This window comes from Carassius carassius, chromosome 31, assembly GCF_963082965.1.
Source record: "Carassius carassius chromosome 31, fCarCar2.1, whole genome shotgun sequence".
NCBI classification, from domain to species: Eukaryota; Metazoa; Chordata; class Actinopteri; order Cypriniformes; family Cyprinidae; genus Carassius; species Carassius carassius.
Genome location: NC_081785.1, coordinates 8,424,224 through 8,450,524, shown reverse-complemented (window position 1 = coordinate 8,450,524; position 26,301 = coordinate 8,424,224). Strand labels below are relative to the sequence as shown.

Below are 26,301 nucleotides of genomic sequence, written 5' to 3'. Positions count from 1 at the left end.
TTTTAAAGACAGTGAAACTTCACATGCTCTTGTATAATTAATTATTATAGCAGGTGTGTTTGTATATGAAAACAGTTGGTTCAGTTTTCAGGGGACATTTCTTTAAAATCCTCTGCGAATTTCAACGATTCCCAAAATGGGAATTTATCGAATTCTGTGAAGAAGTCATACAGAGGACTAATATTTTGATGCATGCAGTTCACCTTATTTTAAGAAGCTTTTTTTCTAAGTTTGCAAAACACTGTATTTAAAAAGACAAATAAGAAAAGACTTTTTCTTGTGTGCACACACAACTATAACATGTCTCAAATTTTATATTCCAAAATGTCACCTTACAAGTGTACTTCGTGTAGAAACGGTTAAGTGTGAAAGCTCTAACCAGACTGCTTCCTTAGGAGTCAATGTAGTGTCTGTTATTCTTTATATGGAAAACAGCGTCTGCTGATGTTAGCCTGAGCGCTGCAAGTAAGATTTGTTCAGAATGTATTGCTAGTTATCAGCATTTCTGTTCAACTATCACTGTATCATGTGTATTGGCTGTAAAATGTAGAGTTCTCTCTTTGTCTTAAGTCTATTTGTAATCATTAGAGGAATGTCTTCATTTTTTTTTCTTTTTTTATTGCTGAGGTTTAAAAATTTTGGCATTTTGTTTCAAATTAAGTAAATAACCTTGTCATCTGGAATCACACTTACTTGTAAGGGATGTCTTTAGACCTTTATTACTTGTAGATTTAATAGCTTCTGTATTACAAATGACACACACTGGATGGTCATTATAATTTTAAGTATTACAAGAAATCTTTTCCAATATTGAAATTGTGTGATATATTTTAAGACCAGCGGGTTAATGTGTTGCAGGGATCTGCATCGATTTTGATAATATAGATTTTTTTTCTTTAGCGACTACTTTTTATTTGTTCATTTGTTTTATTTTCCTCCAATAGAGTCTTTTTAGCTTGTGGTGTGTATGGTGTGAAAAATAATTTAGTGTGCTGAAATGTGCTATGGCAATGGGATCTGAAAGACCTAGGCAACTAGGTTGTGATGGGGTGTGGTTCTGCTTCCCTGTTACATGTCAATCAAACTGTGGGAGGGACCTGACGGTCCAATCAGTTGGTTTTGTTTAATATAATATGTTTTCACCTGAGCAACATTTTTGATGTACAATTCTTACAATGAGTGAAGCCATTTAAATGTAACTATAATAGCACTTTGGTTATTTGAGATCTTCTCTTTTAGAAACTAGCAGCTATGATGCCACCATAATGTTACAAATGTCTTAGAAAAATCTGATTTAAAAATAAAATAAACGCATCGATTTTACAAACCTATTACAATTCTTTTTTTATCTACAGTTTCTTTTTTCCCCAGTTTGTGCATAACATCATAGTTCAATGTATAATTAATGTATGTAATATGTATTTAGAGTAATGAGGCATGATTACATTATTTATTATCAAATTTAAATATGGCTGCAGAGGGGTTTTACACTCTTCATGTAACACTATAACAGCTCCATTCATAGCTGGATTCCTATATCTATAGTTTTGACATTGAGAAAAAGATTTCTCTTAACGGACTACATACATGCTTCCTTTGTAGAATGAAGTATGGTTTCTCACTGTTCTTGGAAATTTGTTTTTGCATTTCTCTTGTAGTGCCTCAGATAGATGCTAACTTGTCAATTAAACATAGCTTATAACATTACTGAAATAAGAGCCATGAAAACTTGCTGAGCAAACCAGCCATGATTTATCAACTATGACATTTTGGCTACAGTATATCAAGTTAAACTAAACATGATTCATCTCTGTACAAAACACATTACAAGTGATAATGGTCACACCTTTTTACTCTTGAAATATTAGCATCTCTGTCCATAAAGATGACCTTGTATGAGTTTATTGAAGACTGGCATATTGTTAAGTCAAAGTTATATAAGTTTATTAGTTTATTGTCTCTTCTCTCCAATGTGGTAGTAGAAAAGGTGCCACTCCAAAACACGGTGACACTTAATAATGTATGAAGTTCACTTCATTGCAGCTAATAAAATATCAAAATTAGTAGAATTTGCAAACAAATGAAACTAGACCACAGAAATTAATCCCATTAACTGAGACATGTCAGCTATGTTTGACAGCCGAAAAGTGTCAGAATAATATTAATTTTGAACAGTAAAGCTATTTTATAATCTAATATCTAACAAATGTATTTATGTGAAATTTTTGCTTTACAAGTGTGTTGTATTTTTTATTTTGACATTAATTTACTTTAATATTTTGCTATATAGAGCAATGACATTCATACATTTGTGTCATCTTAAATGTCAGAATATTTTTCAGGATCACTGTATTACACAAACTTTACCATATACAACTGAGACACTTTCACAGATTATCAATAAAAGATGTGGGCTATATATGTATATAAAAATACATCAAATAAAACAAGAAGTAGGTTTTTTTTTTTTGTTTTTTTTTTTTGTTTTTACAAATCACACATGTCGGTGTAAAATTATTGAGGACCATGAAATTATTTAAGGATGTTATTGAACTCTTCAGTTATTTTGGTAGGATTTCTTCATTTTGAAAGTCATGAACATGAGTTGAAAAAAACGATAAAACGGAGAGAAATGTGCTGTTAGGCTACTCATGGAGAAGATAATTAAATAATCAATATAGAGTCTCTGAGTGAGTGTGACGCATGCACAGAAATGTTTTGGTCGAGCACGAATCCGTTAAGTGAATTTATTCAAAGATTTACTTATAACACAGGAAGACCATATATGTATGTACAGGTGCTGGTCTTATAATTAGAATATCATCAAAAAGTTGATTTATTTCACTAATTCCATTCAAAAAGTGAAACTGGTATATTCATTCATTACACACAGACTGATATTTCAAATGTTTATTTCTTTTAATTTTGATGTTTATAACTGACAACTAAGGAAAATCCCAAATTCAGTATCTCAGAAAATTAGAATATTGTGAAAAGGTTCAATACTGAAGACACCTGGTGGCACACTCTAATCAGCTAATTAACTCAGAACACCTGCAAAGGCCTTTAAATGGTCTCTCAGTCTAGTTCTGTAGGCTACACAATCATGGGGAAGACTGCTGACTTGACAGTTGTCCAAAAGACGACCATTGACACCTTGCACAAGGAGGGCAAGACACAAAAGGTCATTGTAAAAGACGCTGGCTGTTCACAGAGCTCTGTGTCCAAGCACATTAACAGAGAGGCGAAAAGAAGGAAAAGATGTGGTAGAAAAAAGTGTACAAGCAATAGGGATAACCGCACCCTGGAGAGGATTGTGAACAAAACCCATTCAAAAATGTGGGGGAGATTCACAAAGAGTGGACTGCAGCTAGAGACAGTGCTTCAAGAACCACTATGCACAGACGTATGCAAGACATGGGTTTCAGCTGTTGCATTCTTTGTGTCAAGCCACTCTTGAACAACAGACAGCGTCTGGTTCCCAGAGTCTAGAGGAAGAGAGGAGTGGCACACAATCCACGTTGCTTGAGGTCCAGTGTAAAGTTTCCACAGTCAGGGATGGTTTGCGCTGCCATGTCATCTGCTGGTGTTGGTCGACTGTGTTTTCTGAGGTCCAAGGTCAACGCATCCATACACCAGGACGTTTTAGAGCACTTCATGCTTCCTGCTGCTGACGAACTTTATGGAGATGCAGATTTCATTTTCCAACAGGAAACTTGGCACCTGCACACAGTGCCAAAGCTTTCAGTACCTGGTTCAAGGACAATGGTATCCCTGTTCTTAATTGGCCAGCAAACTCGCCTGACCTTAACCCCATAGAAAATCAATGGGGTACTGTGAAGAGGAAGATGCGATATGCCAGACCCAACAATGCAGAAGAGCTGAAGGCCACTATCATAGCAACCTGGGCTCTCATAACACTTGAGCAGTGCCACAGACTGATCAACTCCATACCACGCCGCATTGCTGAAGTAATTCAGGCAAAGGGAGCCCCAACTAAGTATTGAGTGCTGTACATGCTCATACTTTGGCCAAGATTTCTAAAAATCCTTTCTTTGTATTGGTCTTAAGTTATACTCTAATTTTCTGAGATACTGAATTTGGGATTTTCCTTAGTTGTCAGTTATAATCATCAAAATTAAAAGAAATAAACATTTGAAATATATCAGTCTGTGTGTAATGAATTAATATAATATACAAGTTTCACTTTTTGAATGGAATTAGTGAAATAAATCAACTTTTTGATGATATTCTAATTATATGACCAGCAACTGTATGTAACCCCAACCCCCAAAAAAGGGTAATCGAAAGAATCCTTTTGCCGACTGCTCCAAAGATTCGAGTCACTTGGATGAATAAAAAAAAAACACAATGTCCTCTCCACCACATGACGGCGCCACCCTCCCCATTCGCCTGCACTTTCAGCACGCCCAGTCATTTCTTGGACCGTTCCCTCTCCAGTCTAGCCACACTTGCGCTAACCCTCTTTTCTCCCTGGACCCTGAAATCCACTCCCACTCCACTCGAGGACCGTCGCGAGCACAAGGAAAGAAGCGCGCGACACCATGGCGGACAGCGCGAGCGAGAGCGACACGGACGGCGCGGGCAGCAGCAGCAGCTCCGCCACCCCGCAGTCCTCCTGCACCTCGGCGGCCGCCTCCAACACCACCACGACCACAACGAACGCCGCCACCAAAGCACAGGGCGTCGTGATCTCCCAGTCGCGGCTGGAGGAGCTGACAAACCGACTCGCCTCGCTGCAGCAGGAGAACAAAGTGCTGAAGATCGAGCTCGAGACGTTTAAGCTGAAGTGCAAAGCGCTGCAGGAGGAGAACCGCGACCTGCGCAAAGCTAGCGTCACCATCGTGAGTCAGCCCGTGTTTTTATTGCTGTAATCCCCGCGGCACACCTGACAACACTGCCAGTGCATGCGAATACGTCCGAGAAACATTACAATCCACACTGGGGTGCAAAATTAACTTGTTTGGGGGGAAAACGAAGCGTTTGAGGCTGTTTAGCTTTGCTAGCATTCTAGCTAACTGTGAAAAGAGCCAACAACAAAAGCCAACTCTTTAATAACATTAGTGCTAATGTCTGTCACAGGCCATCTGCTTTAAAATAGTTGGAATTTGTATATGGACGATTAAAACCCACAATGAATGTGTCTTTATACATGTTTATGTTCGGGGCAGTCGTGGCCTAATGGATAGAGAGTCGCGGATTGTAGGTGGGGGGAGTAAATAACGGGCGCTCTCTCCGCCTTCAATACCACGACTGAGGTGAGACCCTTGAGCAAGGCACCGAACCCCCAACTGCTCCCCGGGTGCCGCAGCATTGGCTGCCTACTGCTCCGTGTGTGTGTGTGTGTGTGTGTGTATGTTTGTTCACTACTCACTGCTGTGTGTTTGCACATAATATAAATAAGTGTAAGGCACAAATTCCATGTATGGGACACCATACCTGGCCACACGTCACGTCCTTTCCTTATTATCTTAACACCCGTAGTGTGTGTGATTTACCACATTACTTTATTATCATGGTCCAATACTTTGCATTAAGTGAATGAGGTTGTCATTAGTAGTTTATATTCGAGGTCTGTGTCAGGGTGGGAAGTTGGCACTCTGAATATTTGGCTCTAATGCGTCAACATGCTGTATGTGAATCAGCCCTTCACTTGGGCCATCTGCATTTAGACAAAGAGCCAACACTCAAGTGTCACTGGAGAAACAACTGACACTGATATCAAGTGCGTTTGCATTACAACAATCTTTAATGGTGGAATTATAGTGGCAGTGTGTTGCTTGTTGGTGTGCAGTTGTTTACTGCGTAAAATGCATCTAATGCAGGATGTTGACATGCGTCTTTTGAGGAGTTTTGGTGGATTTTGAATGCTTTTATATTGCATAATTGGCTTTGTGTGTCAATAACTAGGTCCTTAATGCCTCTAATTCGTTTGTAATAGGAATTTGCTGTAAAACAATACATTTGGGATCATGTTTTAAGATCAAGCAATAATTTTGTGTGATTGCTTGTTTACTGAAATATATTGAAACATTATACCAATTATTATTATTATTTTAATATATCTGTAAGAATAATTGAGTGTTCAAATTCAAGCATGCTTTGTATTTATTTTTCTGCAGCAAGCGCGGGCAGAACAAGAAGAGGAGTTCATCTCCAACACTTTATTTAAGAAGATTCAGGCTCTGCAAAAGGAGAAGGAGACCCTCGCCGTCAACTATGAGAAAGAAGAGGAGTTCCTCACCAATGACTTGTCCAGGAAGCTCATGCAGGTGAGAAACTCTAGAAGTAAAGAGCCCATCATTGGCGTTTAAGGTCAGGGTTAGGAAACGGGATCAGTTGCCCTTAGTATCATCCCTAAAGGTACCGGTAACTGTCAAGTTGACGTACAGTATCTATGTCGTTACTAATTTAGTGTTCAGCAGCTTTCTTATATAATGCTGATTTTGGTTGCCGCTAAAGATAAGCAAACTATGGTAGCTGATTAAATCATATGAGAGTTTTGTTTTGTTTTGTAGATGGTAACTGAATCTGGCTTCTCTGCTGAGACCAGATGACATTGTTTATGGTGCATGTGTTTAGTAGGTGTGCTGTATTGTGTTGAGGAGTAACAAGAGAGAGTGGGATTAATGTTATCGTTTGTAAGGACACCAGGAAAAGAATTGTGGCACCAAAATGTCACATTGAATCACAGCTCATTTGGAGTACCCATCGTGTTTAGATTTGGTTGTGTTGCATCTGTTTAACTTTTATTCTCTTAAGTGCTTGCTTTCTTTTTTAGCTTCAGCATGAAAAGGCAGAGCTGGAGCAGCATTTGGAGCAAGAGCAGGAATTCCAGGTCAATAAACTGATGAAGAAGATCAAAAAACTGGAGAACGACACCATCACCAAACAGCTCACTCTAGAGCAAGTACGTTCTTCAAACATCCTGCTGTAGAACAGGATCATTACTTTCTTTACTATCATTTGTATATACTGTCTACTATCTCTTACTATCTTTGCTGTCATTTTTGACTGATTTAATGCATTCTTTGCTAAATCAAAGTATTAATTTCTTTCTAAATAATCTTACTGATCCCAGACTTTTGAATGGTTGTGTGTAATGCCTTTTCAAGCTGTTTAGTAAATAAATGTCGACTTCAGCGTGGATCTAATGTGTCACTTTATCAGTTTAATGTTAGCTAGCAGATAAATAAGTTAACTATAAATGTACAGCAATGAAGTAACCATTTTAACCAGTCTCAATTTCATTTTATGTGTGTTCCGCAACACCCTCTCGATATTGTCCAGTTTAGTGGAGGCCAACAATGTAAGACTAGCCTTGTTGCAGCAGCAATCAGTCCAGCCTCACCTTTCTAAACAACTCATTCTTCAATGGCCACCATTTATTGCACAAATGTTCAAATCAGTAGCTGTCTCCAAGCATCTCATGTTTTGTTAGTTCGGGCATCTGCTAGTATCTGGCTTTGGCGCACAGATTCAGCAAATTTCTCAGATTAAAACATACAATTTGTACTTTCCAAAAGTCCCTCATTTATTATTGTGGCCCAACATTTTTCCTTAAGAACATGCACTATTTTAAAACCATGGCATTGTTGTTAATTGCACATAATATATGCAGCTCCGGCGTGAGAAGATTGATCTGGAAAACACTCTGGAACAGGAGCAGGAGGCACTAGTCAACCGGCTTTGGAAGCGCATGGACAAACTCGAGGCAGAGAAAAGGTAATGTCCCTTTGAGGTGGTCTTTCTTCTTAATGCATTTTCATATTATTGTATTTAATATTATTAAATTATTGTGGCTGCAAATACTTGATCACATGCTTTTTCTTCTCTTCATTCTGATTGGCAGGATTCTGCAGGAGAAGCTTGACCAGCCAGTGTCAGCCCCGCCCTCTCCACGTGAAGTTTCGATGGAGATTGACTCTCCGGAGAACATGATGCGGCATATCCGCTTCCTGAAGAGTGAAGTGGAGAGGCTCAAACGCAGCCTTCGCACTACAGAGCTCCAGCGTGAGTCCTTGTCTCATCATGCATGCATGCACTCCTGCACTCCTGCACCAACACAGCCTCTCTGCCATCATACTACAGCCAGAGGCAAATAAACTCTTCTGCGAATTGGAATACAGCCTTAATATTAATCTTAAGAGTAGCTCATGGAATCCATACTATATACTGTTCCAGATTACGATTAGTACTTCCCAATTAGTAGTACATTGTAAATACTATAGTTAACCAAAAGTTAACTTGGCTACCTGAATAGTGAAGTAAATGATTTTATTTTGTAGGTATATGTATTGTGAAGCAGCCATAGTTTATAGCACAGTACAGTAGGTTAAACACATTTATATCATTCTTAGCTTGATAACTTTAAATTGTGCTGGCCACTAGAGGGAGACATCTCCATTTACATTACAGTAAGATGACCACATCTTTTTTTAGCTCATGGTATCATTAAAGCTTTAAGCAGGGATTAACACAGCACTGCATTGAGTCAGCAATAAGATAGATGTAAAAAGCTTTTAAAACTTAAACTAATAAGAGATTTATATAACTTAAGTATATCAAAATAATTTAATTTTAATTTATTAAAACTGTATAGTTAAGTCGTTTTTTATTCACTTTAAATATCAGCATTACAATTTGAGAAAGTTTAATTAATAATAAGCATGAATCAGCATGTGTCTTTTTTTAAAGTTTCAAATAGATCACTTCATCCAGAATTAAAATCATCCAAAGAGCATCTTGTGCTTCAGTTTATTTTTTCAAAATCCTAAAACATTATTTATTCATAGGTTTAAATAACAATTTATGACTTTGTAACATTTTTCTGTGTTTGTTTTCTATCCTCTCTCTTTCCATTCAGACACAGAGAAGCGGGCTCAATATATTGAGGAGGAAAGGCAGATGAGGGAAGAGAATATTCGTCTTCAGAGGAAACTCCAGAGAGAAATGGAGAGAAGGGAGGCACTGTGTAGACAGCTGTCAGAGAGCGAGAGCAGCCTTGAGATGGACGATGAGAGGTGCATTAATTACACAAGAACAGTGGACTCATAACCTTGTGTACATATCTGATAAACCAGAAAATAACCAGACACATTGGTCTTATCGTGACTTTGTAATAAAAAGCATACATTGCCAGATTCATTTTGTTTTGCGGTTTGTTACTCACATCTCTCTCTCTCTTTCTCTAGATATTTTAATGAGATGTCTGCTCAGGGACTGAGAGCTCGTACGGTGTCCAGCCCAATCCCATACACCCCCTCTCCCTCCTCCAGCCGCCCCATCTCCCCTGGTATGTGTTAGATTTGTGTGTGTAGTTAGATTTGAAGATTTATCAATCTTTTGTCTTTAACAATTTTAAATGGTAATAATATTTCACATTTTTAGCACTTTACACAAATGCTTTACTGAATTATTGTATGTTTTACTGTATTTTAATCAAATGTGAGCATATAAAACATAAAAAAATAGCTATAAAATAACTCTTGAACATAAGTACATGATTAAAAGATTTTATGTGCTTTGTCTTTAAATCCCATATCCATTTTAAAACTCAACACATGCTTTCGGCAGGCAGCCTTTGGATCAGTTTATAGGGTGATTAGACATGTGATTTTATTATCATGTGTTAATTATCATGCAAGTTGTACTGTACAGTGATGTGAATTTATATTACCGTATTTTCCGGACTATAAGTCGCACTTTTTTTTCATAGTTTGGCTGGTCCTGCGACTTATAGTCAGGTGCGACTTATTTATCAAAATTAATTTGACATGAACCGAGAGAAATGAACTAACAGAAAACATTACCGGCTGTAGATGGTAATGTTTTCTCCTTGGTTCTAAATAAATGCGACTTATAGTCCGGTGCGACTTATAGTCCGAAAAATACGGTAGGTCGTAGTCTTGCTTTCTCATTTTGTGATTAAACCAATAAATGAGGGCTTACCTTTGAGGTCTACAAACAAGAATCTTTCAAATTGCTGGTGCTGTAGATGTTTTATGGGTTTGAATTTTGCTTCAGGTATTGTAGGAATTGATAAACACAATAGATAAACTAGGAAATAAAATATTTTAATTAAAAAAAATGATCGTATAAAAATTAAGTATATCAAGTTATGCAATTAAATTCTTTTAACTTAAATCATAAAAAGTTCTTATATCATCAACATTTAGTTTATTACTCGTTTATAATTACAGCATTAATGGATCGCATCATGTAAAAATATGTGCATCATGAAAAGTATGACACTGCTTATTTGATGGTGTGAAATTCAATTTTTCTATTACATTGCTAAGGAAGGCTGATTTATAATTTGTCTGAGCCAGTCTAGTTCTTACAGTTCTTTAATTAGGTTTCTCTTCTGAGTTCGGTTATTTATACATTTTTTGAAAATGATCCCAGATTGTTCTGCATACTGTCATTATGGTGGGACAAGTTTCATTGTTTGTTTGGAAATCTTGGCATGTTGCAAAATAAACGGCATGAAGGACCTCACTAAAACTGATTAGCAGATGCTCTTTCACCCTTCCAGGTTTGTCGTACGCCAGTCACACGGTTGGTTTCACCCCTCCGGCGACACTGAGCCGAGCTCCACTTCCCCACTACACGTCTCCCGGGCTACACATCCACCCAGGGCCGTCACACGGTGTACAGGTGCCTACACACACTATACACACATCCAGCATATATAAACAAACTCGCTCTCTGCTCAAGCTCATGTTGATGTTGAGCAAGGTGTTTACATGCGGGAAGCAGAGTGTCTCATAGACAGCCTGTTTTTATTTAAGATCCATTTTAATGCAATTCAGCTGAATTGAAAACAACACATATGATGACTCCTCTGTGAGTCACCTGTGATACTTGATCTCAGAAAACTCTTCATCATCCTCATTGTCTGACTAAGTTAATATAGGCCTGGGGTCTCATTTATAAACGTTGCGTACACACAAAATAGGCATAGAATTTGCGTACGCTTTTTTTACGCACATATCGGGATTTATAAAAAATAAACTTGGCGTAAATATGTACGCACTGTACGGACATTATAAACCATGCATACGAAATCTTTTTAATGGAGTGAGAAAATTAATGAGGAGGAGATGACGTGGAAATGCATGTACGCACAATCTTCCCCTTACTTGGATTTATTAAGAGATTTTTGCGCAGGTTCTGGTGTGCGCATGGTTTTATAAATTTGAAACTTTTGGGCGTATGCAAAATCTAGCTTTTGTGCCTACGTAAAATTTTAGGATGAAATTTACTGAGAGTTTTATAAATGAGACCCCTGGACCATGAATCCTTAGCCATCCAAATAAGATAACGCACAAAAACTGAATTCTGACTTTCTGTGTACCTTGCAGTGTATTCTGATCTGTTAATTTGAGAGATACTCCTCCCAAACCTTGTCAATCTTATCGATCACAAATACAAAGGTGCCTTGTTGTACTATGTAACCGAGATATTAAGTTATATTATAATGAAAAAACCCTGATAGGATTCTTTTCTTAAGGAATGTTTCCAAAAAAAAGAAAAGAGTATACTGATGAGTTCACATGGTTTATTCTTTAATCTTGGCACTGTTTTTAGTGGATTAAAGATTGATTATTTAGTGTAAATCACACTCGGTGTTAGGTAAGAAAGTCAGATGCTAGCAATGGTTATGAATGCCAAACCAAGTGGTTTAAAAATTACTTTAAGGATGTTTTCTATTTGTGTGTCAGGAACAGGTTCATGCCAGCACAGACAAGACCTGGTCATTCTTTCATCACACTTTCTGTCATTCATGGTAGCTCTAGAGTAATTGAGGTCATACTGTAGCTATTGATTTCCACATGAAAGGTCAACTTCCTGAATTTAAACATTTCTCACGATCACTGCTGAAAACCGCTATGCTGCTTAATATTTTTATTTAAAAAAAATGTATTCTTTGAGAAGAAAGTTCAAAAGAACATTGTGTTTATATATATATATATATATACTTTTTTTCTTGTAGCATTAAACATCTTTACTTCAATTTTGATTGACATAAAGCATTTTTTGCTGAATCGTAGTATTAATTTATTTCTTAAAATCTTACGGACCTCAGAGTTTTGAATGGTTGTATATAATACCTTTTTAAGTCATTTAGTAACATTTGAGATAAATGTCAACTGCAACGTGGATTTAGTTTGTTAATTAATGTTAGCTAGCAGATAAATAAGTTATAAATGTACAGCAATGAAGTAACCATTTCAGCCGTTCTCAACTTCAGTATATGTATGTTCCGCAATACCCTCTGGATATTGTCCAGTTGAGTGGAGGCCAACAATGTAAGACTAGCCTTGTTGCAGCAGAAGTTAGTCCAGCCTCATGTTTATGTCTGTTGAACCAATATGACCACTCTATTTACCAGCTGAGACTTTGATAAATGGACTGACTAGGTAAGCACGTTACATAACCTCACCCTTGCCATCCCTTAAAGGTTCATTGCAAGTTTACCATATAATCTAAATAACCAAAAACATCAACAAGACTTTTGCTGCAGCCGATTGCTCATCACATTTCACAAGACTCTTGAGTTTGTAAGCAATTGAAATATTCTATGCATACTGCTGAGGTATTTTGTTCAGACAAAGAAATCCAAAATCTGAGTATTTCAGTGTATGTTTTGCTAATTCTTGACACTAATTCGCTAATTCATGACACTCATTATTTTTGACTCTTTTTGCTTTCCTAATATCCATTTGAACATTGTTGATTATATTTTTCTGTTGGGGAACTGTTGGCTATAGCAACAGTGATCTGTTTATTCTAGCGAAAAGCGGTTGGCTCACTTTCATGTCCTGCGGTGCCTTGAAAAAGTCAGCTTGTTTTGATGAACCAGGAGTGACAGCAGAGCCAGACCCTTCCAGCATTCTCAGAGGGGTCACATATGCACTTTCACACTCTATCTGCACATGTAAATACACACGTAAAATAAACTAGGCGAGATGATACCAATTACCATTTAATCTGTACATTTTAGTGTTGTTTTGTTCAGCAAAAGCATGACCGGAGTTGTCAGAAAATGTTGAATTGAATGATGACCATTCTTACTCTGTTCCCCAGTCATGTCATGGTCTGTATTTAAAAATTGCCTAATTTCCGGGTTTTGACTTTGTTTTCTTTTTGACGTGCCCTCTACAGTCCTCATAAATTATTTCTGAGGTCAAAACCACATGCTAGCATGCTATTCTTACACAGTAAATGTAAGAGTAATAATAAGCATTATAGACTAGAATGTAGTTCCGAATTAAGCATATATGTACTTGTTTTGCTTATTTGCTGATTTGGTGCTTTAAAAACCCTTTGTCTTAAGCAGCACAACTGGTTTCAACATTAATAATAGTATTTTTTTGTTTAACCATTTATTGTTTATCACATCATGAGCTTGTCTTGTATTTCCTCCCCTCATACAGAGGCCATCCCCAAGGAGAAGCACCAGCCCAGATAAGTTCAAGCGTCCGACGCCACCTCCATCCCCAAACACACACTCTGGAGCACAGCACCATCATCCACCACCACCACCTGCACAGCCGATGATTCAGTCAGGCTCCTCCCACTCTGTGACATCACAGAACCTCCCCTCTCAGCCTTAATGCATGCACAGTGCGGTACCTTAAACTAGGCTGCTCCAAGCTAGGCCACACTACTACCACAATGACAACAACCCAGTGATCCTCCACAGGGCAAAGGTTGGAAGGGATTGGAGTGAATATGAAATTAGAGTACAGTTGAACTGGGAAGTGAAAGGAATGGTAATGTGAAAAGGGAGAAAGTGTAGATGCTTGGCCCAACTGACAGGTCCATAACCAGCCCCATGCCGTTAAATTTTGTTATTCTTACCATCTTTTTTTTTTTTCTCTGTAAAGCGATCAAGCTGGTTCGGGAAGATCATTCAAGAGGGTTAACTTATGTGTATGCCTGCATTTTTTTTTGGGGGGGGGGGGGGGTCTTTTCCCAGCCCTCATTTAATCTAATTCGTTTTAACAGATTTACCTTTAAATGTAATCTAAATTTTCCATTTAATAAACAACTTAACGCTCAATTGGATAAATCTGTCCTCATATACGTGCATTTTCACAGAAGTTGAGAGAGCTCCCAGCACATTTGCCGTGGGTGCGGCAGTAAAACGTTTTTCTTTTGTTTTATTGTCTGTCTGTTTGTTTTAGGTTGTTTTTGTTTGTAAAACAGATGTGTGTGTGTGTGTGTGTGTGTGGCTTGTTGGCAGCGTGTAGATAGTAAAGACAGACAGACTGAAATGTACTGAAACAGCACTTGTTGCCTCTCTGTGTGTGTATTATAGTGGGATTCTAGTGTTTGTGTGTGTCTGCACAGCTGTAGAGGTTTCCCACGACTGCTGGTCAGAGACCAGTCTCTCCCTGCTAGAATCCATACATGACCCACTACAAAAACAAAGTCAATACTGGTTTCTGATCAGCAGCTCAACCTCTCTCGGAGCCCTCACTGTCAATTCAGTGCCCTGAACACTTATTCAGATGGGGAATTTTGCTTAATGCCAGTGTCATATAGCACCTAAACATGAACCGACATGTTGATGCAACAAAACAAGGTACTGTTGAACAATTAACTCAATATGATTAAATGCTTGTACAAAAAAAAAAAAAATTGTGTGTTTCATTTTACCTAAAATGTGTGCAAGTTATTGAACTTTAGGTCATAAAGCTGTCTGTTTTTTTTTTTTTAAGATATTGTGAGTTCGAAGGTTCTTTCTTTTATTTTTCAGTCAGATCCTGGGGGGAGGATTCAGAAGTCACAAGTGATAGTTCATGTTTCCTGCTATTTTGACAGCTTTTTGAGATGAACTACAGGGTTTCTGTGAGTCCAAAATTTTTTATATTAAGAATATTTAATATCTTTTTTTTTTTTTTTCTTTTTTTTTTTTTTTTTACTCATCTTATTGTAGCCAGGTCTTGTAAACAGGTCTGTTTCTGTAAAGAAAGACATTCATTGATGTATTGCTTATTGATTTGTAATGATTAAAAGGTGAAAATTTGAGAGGAAACAATGTAAAAAGTCAACGATAAAATCAAAGTTTCATATACTAGTTCAGTTAGTATAGCAAAATAAATAGCAGTTCATATAGCATGCCCTCATCCTCAAAAACCATGAAGTTTAAAAACTGACACGGGCTGTTAAGTACAGTTTCTACAAAGGGAAACTTTTAACCCTAACAACTGAGAGCATAGTATTATCAAGATTCAAGAAACTTTAATGCAAAGAAAATGTTTTTCCTATTCTGGAATGTATCATATTATAGGGCCTGTACAGTTCTTAGTAATATTAATGCATTTCACTGCTTGATTTCATGTATGATACAAAACATACATTTTGGTACTTTTGGGGCGCTGTGTCAAATTTAGGGCCAGAAGTAAATCAAGGTGAGATACGTTAGGCTAGTTCTGTAGCAAATCGAATTTTGAAAGTACCTTACGTGACTGTTCATGTGCTCCCTGGGCTTTTAAATGAGATAAAAAATAAAAGACATTTCTGTGGGTATTAAATTTCAATTTAGGTGGTCTTAAAAATATGATGTCCTGCAGGCTTCAATCATTACCACGATGTCTTGATTTGTTTCACGTAGCACATGCATGTTGATTCAATGCGAGTTATCTGTGAGTTGGATTATGTAACGTTTAACCTCTTTTATCGGTTCACAGAACTACAGAGGTATGTGAACGGTAACCTGTAAATCACATTCTCTAGTTTTAATCACATCTTGGTTGAAGCCGTTGTTCCAAGTACAGACAGTGGTACATTATGTGACCCTTCATGACATCAGCCCACTGGTGTCCGGTTTAGTACTGCACATCGATCCCCCAGCACAGTTTACCAAACATCTCTCTTATCTCTCTTAGTCTTAGCAAGCGCTCTTTCTCTCACACACACACACACACACACACACACACACACACACATCCATCGAGTCGCGTAGCTGTGTGGTAATCACTGTACAAGTATTTCAGCATAAGCTGTCCTGTGCTGCTTTCTCTCGGGCAAAGACCTAGAAAGCAGAAATTACTTAATTCTACAGTAAAACCAATATAATAATAATATAATTACAAATTAGTATTAGTAATATATTAGTACTATAATATAATTTGTATTATATTTTTTTATATGTATTTGTTTTAATTTGTCTTATAGTATAATTAAGAAATAATAATCCATAGTACTAATAATTATTTATTCTTAATAATACAGTCGTGGCCAAAAGTTTTGAGAATTACATAAATATTGGAAATTGGAAAAGTTGCTGCTTAAGTTTTTATAATAGCAATTTGCATATACTCCAGAATGTTATGAAGAGTGATCAGATGAATTGCATAGTCCTTCTTTGCCATGAAAATTAACTTAATCCCAAAAAAAACTTTCCACTGCATTTCATTGCTGTCATTAAAGGACCTGCTGAGATCATTTCAGTAATCGTCTTGTTAACTCAGGTGAGAATGTTGACGAGCACAAGGCTGGAGATCATTATATCAGGCTGATTGGGTTAGAATGGCAGACTTGACATGTTAAAAGGAGGGTGATGCTTGAAATCATTGTTCTTCCATTGTTAACCATGGTGACCTGCAAAGAAACGCGTGCAGCCATCATTGCGTTGCATAAAAATGGCTTCACAGGCAAGGATATTGTGGCTACTAAGATTGCACCTAAATCAACAATTTATAGGATCATCAAGAACTTCAAGGAAAGAGGTTCAATTCTTGTAAAGAAGGCTTCAGGGCGTCCAAGAAAGTCCAGCAAGTGTCAGGATCATCTCCTAAAGAGGATTCAGCTGCGGGATCGGAGTGCCACCAGTGCAGAGCTTGCTCAGGAATGGCAGCAGGCAGGTGTGAGCGCATCTGCACGCACAGTGAGGCGAAGACTTTTGGAAGATGGCCTGGTGTCAAGAAGGGCAGCAAAGAAGCCACTTCTCTCCAAAAAAAACATCAGGGACAGATTGTTCTTCTGCAGAAAGTATAGTGAATGGACTGCTGAGGACTGGGGCAAAGTCATATTCTCCGATGAAGCCCCTTTCCGATTGTTTGGGGCATCTGGAAAAAGGCTTGTCCGGAGAAGAAAAGGTGAGTGCTACCATCAGTCCTGTGTCATGCCAACAGTAAAGCATCCTGACACCATTCATGTGTGGGGTTGCTTCTCATCCAAGGGAGTGGGCTCACTCACAATTCTGCCCAAAAACACAGCCATGAATAAAGAATGGCACCAAAACACCCTCCAACAGCAACTTCTTCCAACAATCCAACAACAGTTTGGTGAAGAACAGTGCATTTTCCAGCACGATGGAGCACCGTGCCATAAGGCAAAAGTGATAACTAAGTGGCTCGGGGACCAGAATGTTGAAATTTTGGGTCCATGGCCTGGAAACTCCCCAGATCTTAATCCCATTGAGAACTTGTGGTCAATCCTCAAGAGGCGGGTGGACAAACAAAAACCAACTAATTCTGACAAACTCCAAGAAGTGATTATGAAAGAATGGGTTGCTATCAGTCAGCATTTGGCCCAGAAGTTGATTGAGAGCATGCCCAGTCGAATTGCAGAGGTCCTGAAAAAGAAGGGCCAACACTGCAAATAGGGACTCTTTGCATAAATGTCATGTAATTGTCGATAAAAGCCTTTGAAACGAATGAAGTGCTTGTAATTATATTTCAGTACATCACAGAAACAACGGAAACAAAGATCTAAAAGCAGTTTAGCAGCAAATTTTTAAAACTAATATTTATGTAATTCTCAAAACTTTTGGCCACGACTGTACATTTGGAGATTAATAAAGATTGTGTATGAATTTATTTACAAAACCAACATTTTAATTGAAATATATTTTTTTTAAATGAACCAGAGAGTGAAGGAAAATAACCAACTTTGAAAAGCACCTGATGTGGCTCCTTGTGTAGTTTTGAGAGATCGCCAAGAGTGTGTATTAGCGTTAACAAATCAAACAGTGGGTTATATTGAGAAGTTAAAAACATAAAACAGTCTTACATTATTAATTCATTTAACATTTATTCCATTTCAATGATGAATTATTATTAAATGTGCAAAAATGTAAAGACTGAGTTGGTGTTAAACTCCTGACTTGAATTTGCTCTGTACATCATGACAAGCTCTGTTTTCTTATTAAGCAGACTTTTTAATCCACATGTAATCTAGAGCCGAGGGTATGTTCCTTCCAGAAATATCCCTTTGGTTTCCCAGATCCCTGCGGGCTGCATAAGAAGAGATGTTGTCCAAAAAGGTGATATGAGGCAAATGCAATTAACTGTTCTGTTCTTTCTGTCTTTCTTTTTGTTCACTCTCTTTTCATGTCAGAGGGGAATACAGTCAGGTTGGGGGAAAACCAAATCTCTTGTTTTATGTGTGTATTGGAACGAGTACAAGCAAAAGCCAGGAACAGGATCTCGGTGGGCTTAAAGCCCAAGCTGTCTGACCCTCATGCACTCACCCAGCACAAAAGTTCAGCCGACCACACAGACAGAGAGGAGAGATGTAGAAGGGTGGGAAGAAGCTGAAGTCTAGTCCTATATGAAGTTTGGTGTGATGCCAAGTCTAAACATGTTCTTCAGTATCTTCAGCTCTGACATCAAACAGATATTTATTTTTATGCCTCCAAAAATGTGAATTATAGTAACACAGAGGTTGAAGCCTATTGTGATGCCAAAGTCAGATTCCCTTTATTTAAAAAAAATTAAATAAAAAATGTATTACTTAAAAGATGCATGACCTGACTGTCCAAAGATTTACTCAGAAATGTATCTACAATGTTTCCTCTATTTTGTCGTATGAAAACTTACTTGCAGAATATGCATATAAAAATAGTGATATATGAGTCTCAGTATTTAAGATTGGACAGCCCATGAACTATAAATTAAGATATCACCAAATAATTAACTTTTTTTTTATTAGATAAAAAAAATTCTCCAGCATTGTAAAGCAACAGTAAGTTTTCTTGGAGGCAATATAAAATCCTTAAATAATCCAAAAGCAACAGAGAGTCGTTCTTTGCTTGGCCGGTTGAACTCCCCGTGACTCACTTCAAACCGGTTCTTTATTTCACGGGATAACAAGAGCACTTGGTGAGAAAAGTACATGCCTGTGCACTGGTTGCAATGTCCAGCCTAGCATAAGTGCCTTATGAAGTGCAGCAGAGAAATGGCGTTTTAATGTTGAACGCACCTCTCCTGTAATCACGTCTTTCTGCTCCTCTGCTGGTAAAGCACAATTTTTTAAAGAACAAAATATTCCATGAATTTAGCATATGCATCCTAAAGCATAGACGTGAATGTATTACAAAATTTGTTAATTATTAGGGGGTAAACTGCAGTTGAGGAGAAACTTCAGCGCGCTTCCGTTGACCGCTCTGCGCTCGCTGGATGTAGATGCATCCGCGCGCTGCCATTGCCACCGGTTCTTTTCACGACTGCGGGATGTCATAAGTGAATTGGACTAATTTAAAGAAAACGGGGCTATAGGAAAGGAGTCCGGTCAGTGGTCTCTCCACCTTCGAGGTGTGGTCTCTTTCCAGAAGCTTTCAAAACTAGGCGGCGCGTGATGCTGCGCTCGAGAAGGTATTCAGCTGAGAAGCGCATGAGACTGGCCTGGTCTTCCAGGCACGAGCGGTTCAGCGCACCGCGCTCTCCAAGCAAGAGCAACATCCACCTGCCGTAAGTCTCACAGCTTCTAATTTTCCCATCTTATTCTGGTAGTTGACAATAACATGCACATAACCTTTCTTGGTTATGTAAATTAGTTTGAATAAGCAAAAGTGAATATTTAAGTTGTAGTTGCTGGTTTACATTTCAAGCTTTCACCATTTTAAATCACCTGTTAACTTTTTGCAGTTCAATTTCTATTATATATTGACCTTTATTTATATACAATTAACCAAAAAAGTGACTTATTTTTTGTATGAAGTTTAAATATAATATTGCAGATTATATATACATAACATATAGTTCCTGTAAGAATGATCGTTTTGAATAAATGATAGCATATCACACTGTAGAACACTGCTGTCACTGTGTGACACGTGAACTACACCCTGTCATACTATCTCCCTTTCTTTCATCAGGTCTGTGTGCCAAGTAAAGTCAGGTTAAGATCAGTGCTGAGAATGGGTGCTGTAAAGGCTGAGGGTGCTTTAGATGGTGGATGGGGATGGATGATTGTGTTGGCCTCTTTCATGGCCCAGTTCCTATCCTTTGGATCTCCCCAGTCTGTCGGTGTGTTGTACCCTGAGTGGCTCAGTGCCTTTCAGGAGGGAAAAGGCATGACGGCTTGGGTCGGATCCATGGTGTCTGGTGTGGCGTTCATCACCAGTGAGTACTGATCATCTTGTGTGTGTGTTTGTGTGTGTGTGTGTGTGTGTGTGTGTGTAAGAGAGAGAGAGAGAGAGAAATGAAGAGTGTACAAGTTTCCTAATAAAAAGCAGTTAGTGCAAACAGCAAGAGTTCTGATGCTGTTATACAGTGCAAACTATCACACGTGCTGACAAATGGGTGTTCAACATTTTAAAAGACAACAAAAAGAGTGCTAAAATTTTTTGTAGGTTTTACATTATATTTTGTTCGATTTAAACAAGATCAAATAAATTTACTTAAAAATAAGTTCTCTTTGTTATAGTTATTGCATCAGTTAACATGAACTAACTATGATATTTGTACAGCATTTATTAACCTTTGTTCATGGTAAATGATAAAATTCAAATGTTAGTTGCTTTAATGGAAAAAGACAAAAAAACTAAGAAAATTCATGAGCAAAATTACACTGCTCTTTCCTATCAAACCTGTTTCTTTGACCTCAGCGTCTAATCGGGGCATAAAAATCACACACTAAAACATACAGTACTGCTCTTTATTTCCCATAGAATGCTGCTGACTCAGTGCTCTAAAGCACTCTTCCATGAAAAAACACGCTGACAGATAAAGAAATTATCTTCTTGTTTACAGTATAGTTGTATTTAGTCAGTCATTGCTGTCTGCATTGCAGGGGTCAAATTTACAAGCCCAGAACAACATCTTCTAAGCTTTACTTAGAAGATAGAGAAAGAGGTCAGAAAGATTGAACCATAGCCATGCAGTCTAGGTTTGTTTGTTTTTAGTATGGCCAAGTTAGCCATTTATGGTAAATACCAAAATCTGCTTCTCAACAGATGTTTTATAAAAAGAGCTTTTATGGAATTTTTTCCCTTTGTTTTGCAAGCAACATATAACCATTAGTAAATGGTTTATGATTACTGAGATTAATGTGACAGGCATAACATTGTGTTCCGAAAACAAGAAAGACAGCACTCTCTCACCTTTCATAAGCTACAGTAAAAGTTCACACAAGCCGAATGTGCTTGTGTGAATGTGTCTGTGTGCGTGTTTTGGTTTTGGAGGTGTCAGGTTTTGTTTACAGACACTTTTAGCTGTGTGGTCCTTCGTCACAGCAGGGAAAGTCATGACTGGATGGGACTGTCTGGAACATGGGTGTCTATGTGTGAGCATGAGTAGCATGTGTTTGTGTATCCTGGTCATGCTGATTCAGAAGAAGAGTGATTTACTGAGTTGTTTCTGAGCTGCGAAGCAAACACACATATCTTATTCAGTACTAGTAGGAGATGTCTATCATGCTCCAATTGATTTATGATCAGACGCACCCTGTGAAAGGGCAACAAAATAGATAGTTCCCCTTTCTCCTTATTATATTAGCTCCTTTATTATTTATTGTCTCATTATGCTTGATAAGAGTTCTGATTATTTTGGGTTGGATGGTTCTGGTTCAGCTGTAGGTCCATCCATACTTATATTGTTGGTCAGTTTATAGAGCCCTAGTTTGGAAAGATTGATATCAGTGTAGTGTTGTGCAATCGTAAGTGTATTTGAGGGCATTTGGCAATGATGTTAGATTATATAAAGTGTCCCATACCAGACAGTACAAAACCTAATGAGCCGTTAAAATAAAGACTAAGAAATCATTTAGTCTGGGTGGCACAAACACACACACACTGTTCCCACTAAATGCTCTCCAGAGTCCAGCCATTTTTGGCCATATTAGGAGCAACTCAGTGCTGAGTAATTTGTTATTTCTAATGATAGACTAACGCATTCTCTTTACCACTAAAGTATGACAGGGTCTTATTTAGTATCTGTTGAGACAGAGTTGGAGTGAGGGTCCCTTTACCCATTAATAGGACAGAAGGGCTGTTGGTCCTGTGAGGGGTCTTATAACATGGTACCAATAATTTATGGTGTAATAAATCATAATATAAGGGTAAAAATTATAACAAAACATTTACCTAACTGCATAAGGCAAAGATACAACTTTGATAGATACAAGATACAAAGTTTGTGGTTTGCGGTCAAATGTACGGTGTGCATAATTTTTCTTGTAGAACATTTCCCAGATTTTTCGGGGTTTTTTTTTTTTTTTGCATTCAGTAATATATGGTTCCTGTCTCTTTCTTTGTAGGCCCAGTGTGCAATGCTTGTGTGGATAATTTTGGTGCACGGCCGGTAACTGTCTTCAGTGGTCTGATGGTGGCCGGAGGTCTAATGCTGAGTGCTTTTGCTCCGAACATCTCTTTCCTCATCTTCTCCTATGGCATTGTCGTCGGTAAGATAATAAAAGCATCATTAGCATTGATTGAATAGCAGTTTGCCAGTAGAAACAGATACATTTGTGTCTGTTCTTTGACCTTCAAAGCTTAATGAATATGCCCTGTATTTATCTTCTCAGGTCATAATACTATTAGAGAGTGATGGTTTGTGCTTGTGTGAAAGATTGTAAGAAAATGCTGAACAGTTTGCATAATGTGATGGTGTGTTTGTGTCAGGGTTGCTATTTATTATGATTATATAACATTCATTGAGAGTTTAGAATTTGAAACCATGGTACCATCAATGTTAACAGTGCTGACTTCTGGTCATACACAACAACAACAACAACAACAACAACAACAACAACAACAACAACAAAAAAAAACCCTCTGAACACACACACAGAAGTATGCTAACCACAAAAATGATAACACATTTTAAATGTATACATATAGTTGTGAAATGCTACATTCATGTAGAATTCAAGAATACGTTTATGTTTCTGTTTTTAAGGCATTGGCTGTGGACTTGTCTATGCAGCCACCCTTACCATAACCTGCCAGTACTTTGACAAGAGGCGTGGCCTAGCACTGGGCATTGTCACCACAGGTCTGGAATGAAATAAAATATGTATTATGTAAAATATGTATTATGATATTTTATTGGTACTTTAATTTGTAATCAGTTGTTTTTGGCTTCATGAAAATCAAGTGAAACAAATACCTAAAATACAAAAATACACAAGAAATCAACTTTCATTAGAAAACATAAAAAATGGTGCAGATCGCAAAAAGCAAAGATTTTTATTTGGTTACCTGATTCTTTAGATGTTAATTATATTAATCCTACTCAGGTACAAGTGTGGGCGGGTTCATTTACGCCACACTCCAGAATGAGCTCATTGAGTTGTTTGGATTGGAGGGCTGCCTGCTTATCGTTGGAGCACTGGCGCTCAACCTGATGGCATGTGCTGGGCCAATGCGACCTATGAACTTACCTGGATACTACCTAAAGCAGAGAGCTGCTCTACAACGTACAGAAGAACCAGAACCACTTTACATCAAACCTACTGCCATTATCATTGACTCTGATCTCAAAACCACATCCGGCTCAGCTGATAAGACAGTCACCAAGCTTTTGATCATCAAGGAACCCACCCAACTGCAAGAGAGTGAAGGGGAAAGAAAAGGTGGGATATTGACTTGTTCAGTAGTAGCACGGGCTATCAAAAAGCAAATGCGCCCCTATAGACAGTACCTGTGCAAGACTATAGAGCTCCTACAGGACCGTGTCTTCATGGCTTTCTGTATCGCCATATTCTTGTTCAGCTTGGGGGCATTCCCCCCAGTACTCTTCATGGAGGATGTAGCCCAGAGTGAGGGGCTTATCGATGGGATTGCACTAATACCACTAGTCTCCATCGTTGCCATGACAACCGGCATCGGTAAGCTGGTCCTGGGCATCCTGGCAGACATGCGATGGGTGAACAGCTTGTACCTGTATGCCCTGACGCTGACAGGCACAGGCATAGCTCTGCTGCTCATTCCTGTGTCGAAAAGCTACATAGGTCTGCAAGTTTTATCAGCCGCAATTGGATTTTTCTCAGGGAACTGGTCTCTCACATCCTACATCACTACCAAGATAGTGGGCATTGAACGACTCAGTCAGGCTCACGGCATTCTCATGTGCTTCGGAGGGTTTGGAATCACCCTCGGACCACCTGTTGTAGGTAAGAAACAAATAATGAGCACAGGCATGGTTAAAAATTAAGACAAATGCTTGCATGATCAGAAAAGTAAACAAATACTAAAGAAAATACAAAATAAACTTTTACTGACGTTTTCTCTGGTTTTCTTTTCTTATAGGTTGGTTTTTCGACTGGACTCAGTCATATGACTTGGCATTTTACTTCAGTGGCACTTGTGTTTTAGTGTCTGGAATTTTTCTGTTCTTGTTCTGTTCCACTCTGCCTTGCTGGAACAGGACATCAGAGGAGGGAAATTTCCCTGCAGAAGAGGGCATCAACACTTCTCGACAGCCCACTCTTGATTGTGACAAAGTAGCTTCTGTGGCTTGAACAATATCTCAAAGGTCTAAAACCGACCTTGGTCTTAACATTCTGCTGAACATGTAGAAGATTGACTTCCTTTTCTTATGGTTTTCTTTTCTGGTATGGTTTTGACAAGGGACTTCTCATGGTGCCAAACATTTTCTTTTGTTCAAAGCAATGCATTTTTGTATATCTCCCACAAACCCTGTCATTTTTGAGAGGATGTATTCATTTCTCTTAGATGCTTTTAAGACTGCCTCATTTTTTGAGGCTTATATATGGCAGAAGTTGTTTGCTAGTAGTATAAGTAGATTGTTTACTGGACAACAGATTCTGTTTTTTTGTAGATCTTGATCACTTGAATTGTGTTACTTTACTCTCCTAGATGAATGGTCTCACCGTGTTGGATGTGGACATCATCAACCTATAAAGATACATGCTAGCATCAATGAGAACATTTGTCACTGAAAGCTGCAGAGTTATATAATATGTGAATGGGGTTTTTACTGCACTTACCATGAAAAATCCATATCCAAAGATTTATTTAGTTATTTCTGGAATAACAAGGACTTTGAAATAGTAACTGCACATTATCTTCCTGTTTTCTTGTTTTGTTTTTGTTTTACAAGAGTCTCCTTCACACAGGGCCATCCTTAAGGGGCTGCAACTGTTGCAGCCGCACTGGGCCCTGCACTTGAGGGGGCCCTGCCTTCACATTATCTTCTTTTTTTGTCTGCAATACCAAAGTGACAACAAATTGAATTTAATTGGTAGAGAGAAGCCTTATTTTGAAATTGTCTTACTTAAGCCACCTTTGATTTTAAGACATACCTCAGCATGTTCTGCATCTCTAATCATTAGTAATGTAGAAATATACGAATATGCTGAAGTCCATAAAAAGAAAAAAGAAAAAAAAGAGACAGAATTTGATTCTGTGACTAATGTATGTGTATGTCTGCGCCCGGTAATACGGTAATCCTTCACAGTTTTTTAACAGGCTGGTCCCTGACAACAGTATATATTTTATTACTGTATATGTGAGATGCCAGTGTCAATATTTCACGTCAGTATATGTTGTAGAACCTTAATATATTATGTATAAATATTTGCAAATGAATGTTAAGAAAATGCCACTACACTTTTGACCAAAGCCTTGCTTTGTGTCTTGAGTAAACCTTTGACTGGGTGCAAAATAATTCTGTATAAAATGTAACATTGTCCCCCAATATCATATATATGTCATTACTTTATTGCAGTGAGTCCGTTTTATACAATACTATGTTAAGTAATTTTTAAGTGACAATAAAAAAGGATTTATGACAAAGATCCTTGTTCTATCATCAACTTCACTAACCACCTTTTCCTTGCAGTAAAGGCGAGGAAGCTTTCTTGTGGAGTGTCTCATATTTCCTGGGAGATCTGGAAAGTCTGAGTTGTTGGTTTTCCAGATTTGGTATAGTGAATGTAATTACAGTTGCCTTATACAGGTGCATATAATTAAACTAGAATGTTGTGGAAACGTTCATTTATTTCAGTAATTCAATTCAAATTGTGAAACTCGTGTATTAAATCAATTCAATGCACACAGACTGAAGTCTTTGGTTC

The 26,301-nt window shown here is 37.9% G+C and overlaps 2 protein-coding genes across 2 annotated transcripts; both read left to right on the top strand.

Moving 5' to 3' along the window:
• The first annotated feature begins 4,427 nt into the window (after positions 1–4,427).
• On the top strand, positions 4,428–14,922 carry LOC132111464 (coiled-coil domain-containing protein 6-like). Its single transcript, XM_059518769.1, has 9 exons — positions 4,428–4,865; positions 6,144–6,293; positions 6,803–6,931; positions 7,643–7,746; positions 7,874–8,034; positions 8,888–9,044; positions 9,216–9,316; positions 10,559–10,680; positions 13,464–14,922. The coding sequence occupies exons 1-9, from the start codon at positions 4,566–4,568 to the stop codon at positions 13,641–13,643; spliced, it is 1,404 nt and encodes a 467-aa protein (XP_059374752.1). The 5' UTR covers positions 4,428–4,565; the 3' UTR covers positions 13,644–14,922.
• A 4,183-nt stretch (positions 14,923–19,105) lies between these two features.
• On the top strand, positions 19,106–25,621 carry LOC132111463 (monocarboxylate transporter 9-like). The gene is made up of 6 exons (XM_059518768.1): positions 19,106–19,730; positions 20,138–20,384; positions 22,519–22,662; positions 23,160–23,255; positions 23,500–24,375; positions 24,512–25,621. The coding sequence occupies exons 2-6, from the start codon at positions 20,180–20,182 to the stop codon at positions 24,721–24,723; spliced, it is 1,533 nt and encodes a 510-aa protein (XP_059374751.1). The 5' UTR covers positions 19,106–19,730; positions 20,138–20,179; the 3' UTR covers positions 24,724–25,621.
• The last annotated feature ends 680 nt before the right edge of the window (positions 25,622–26,301 follow it).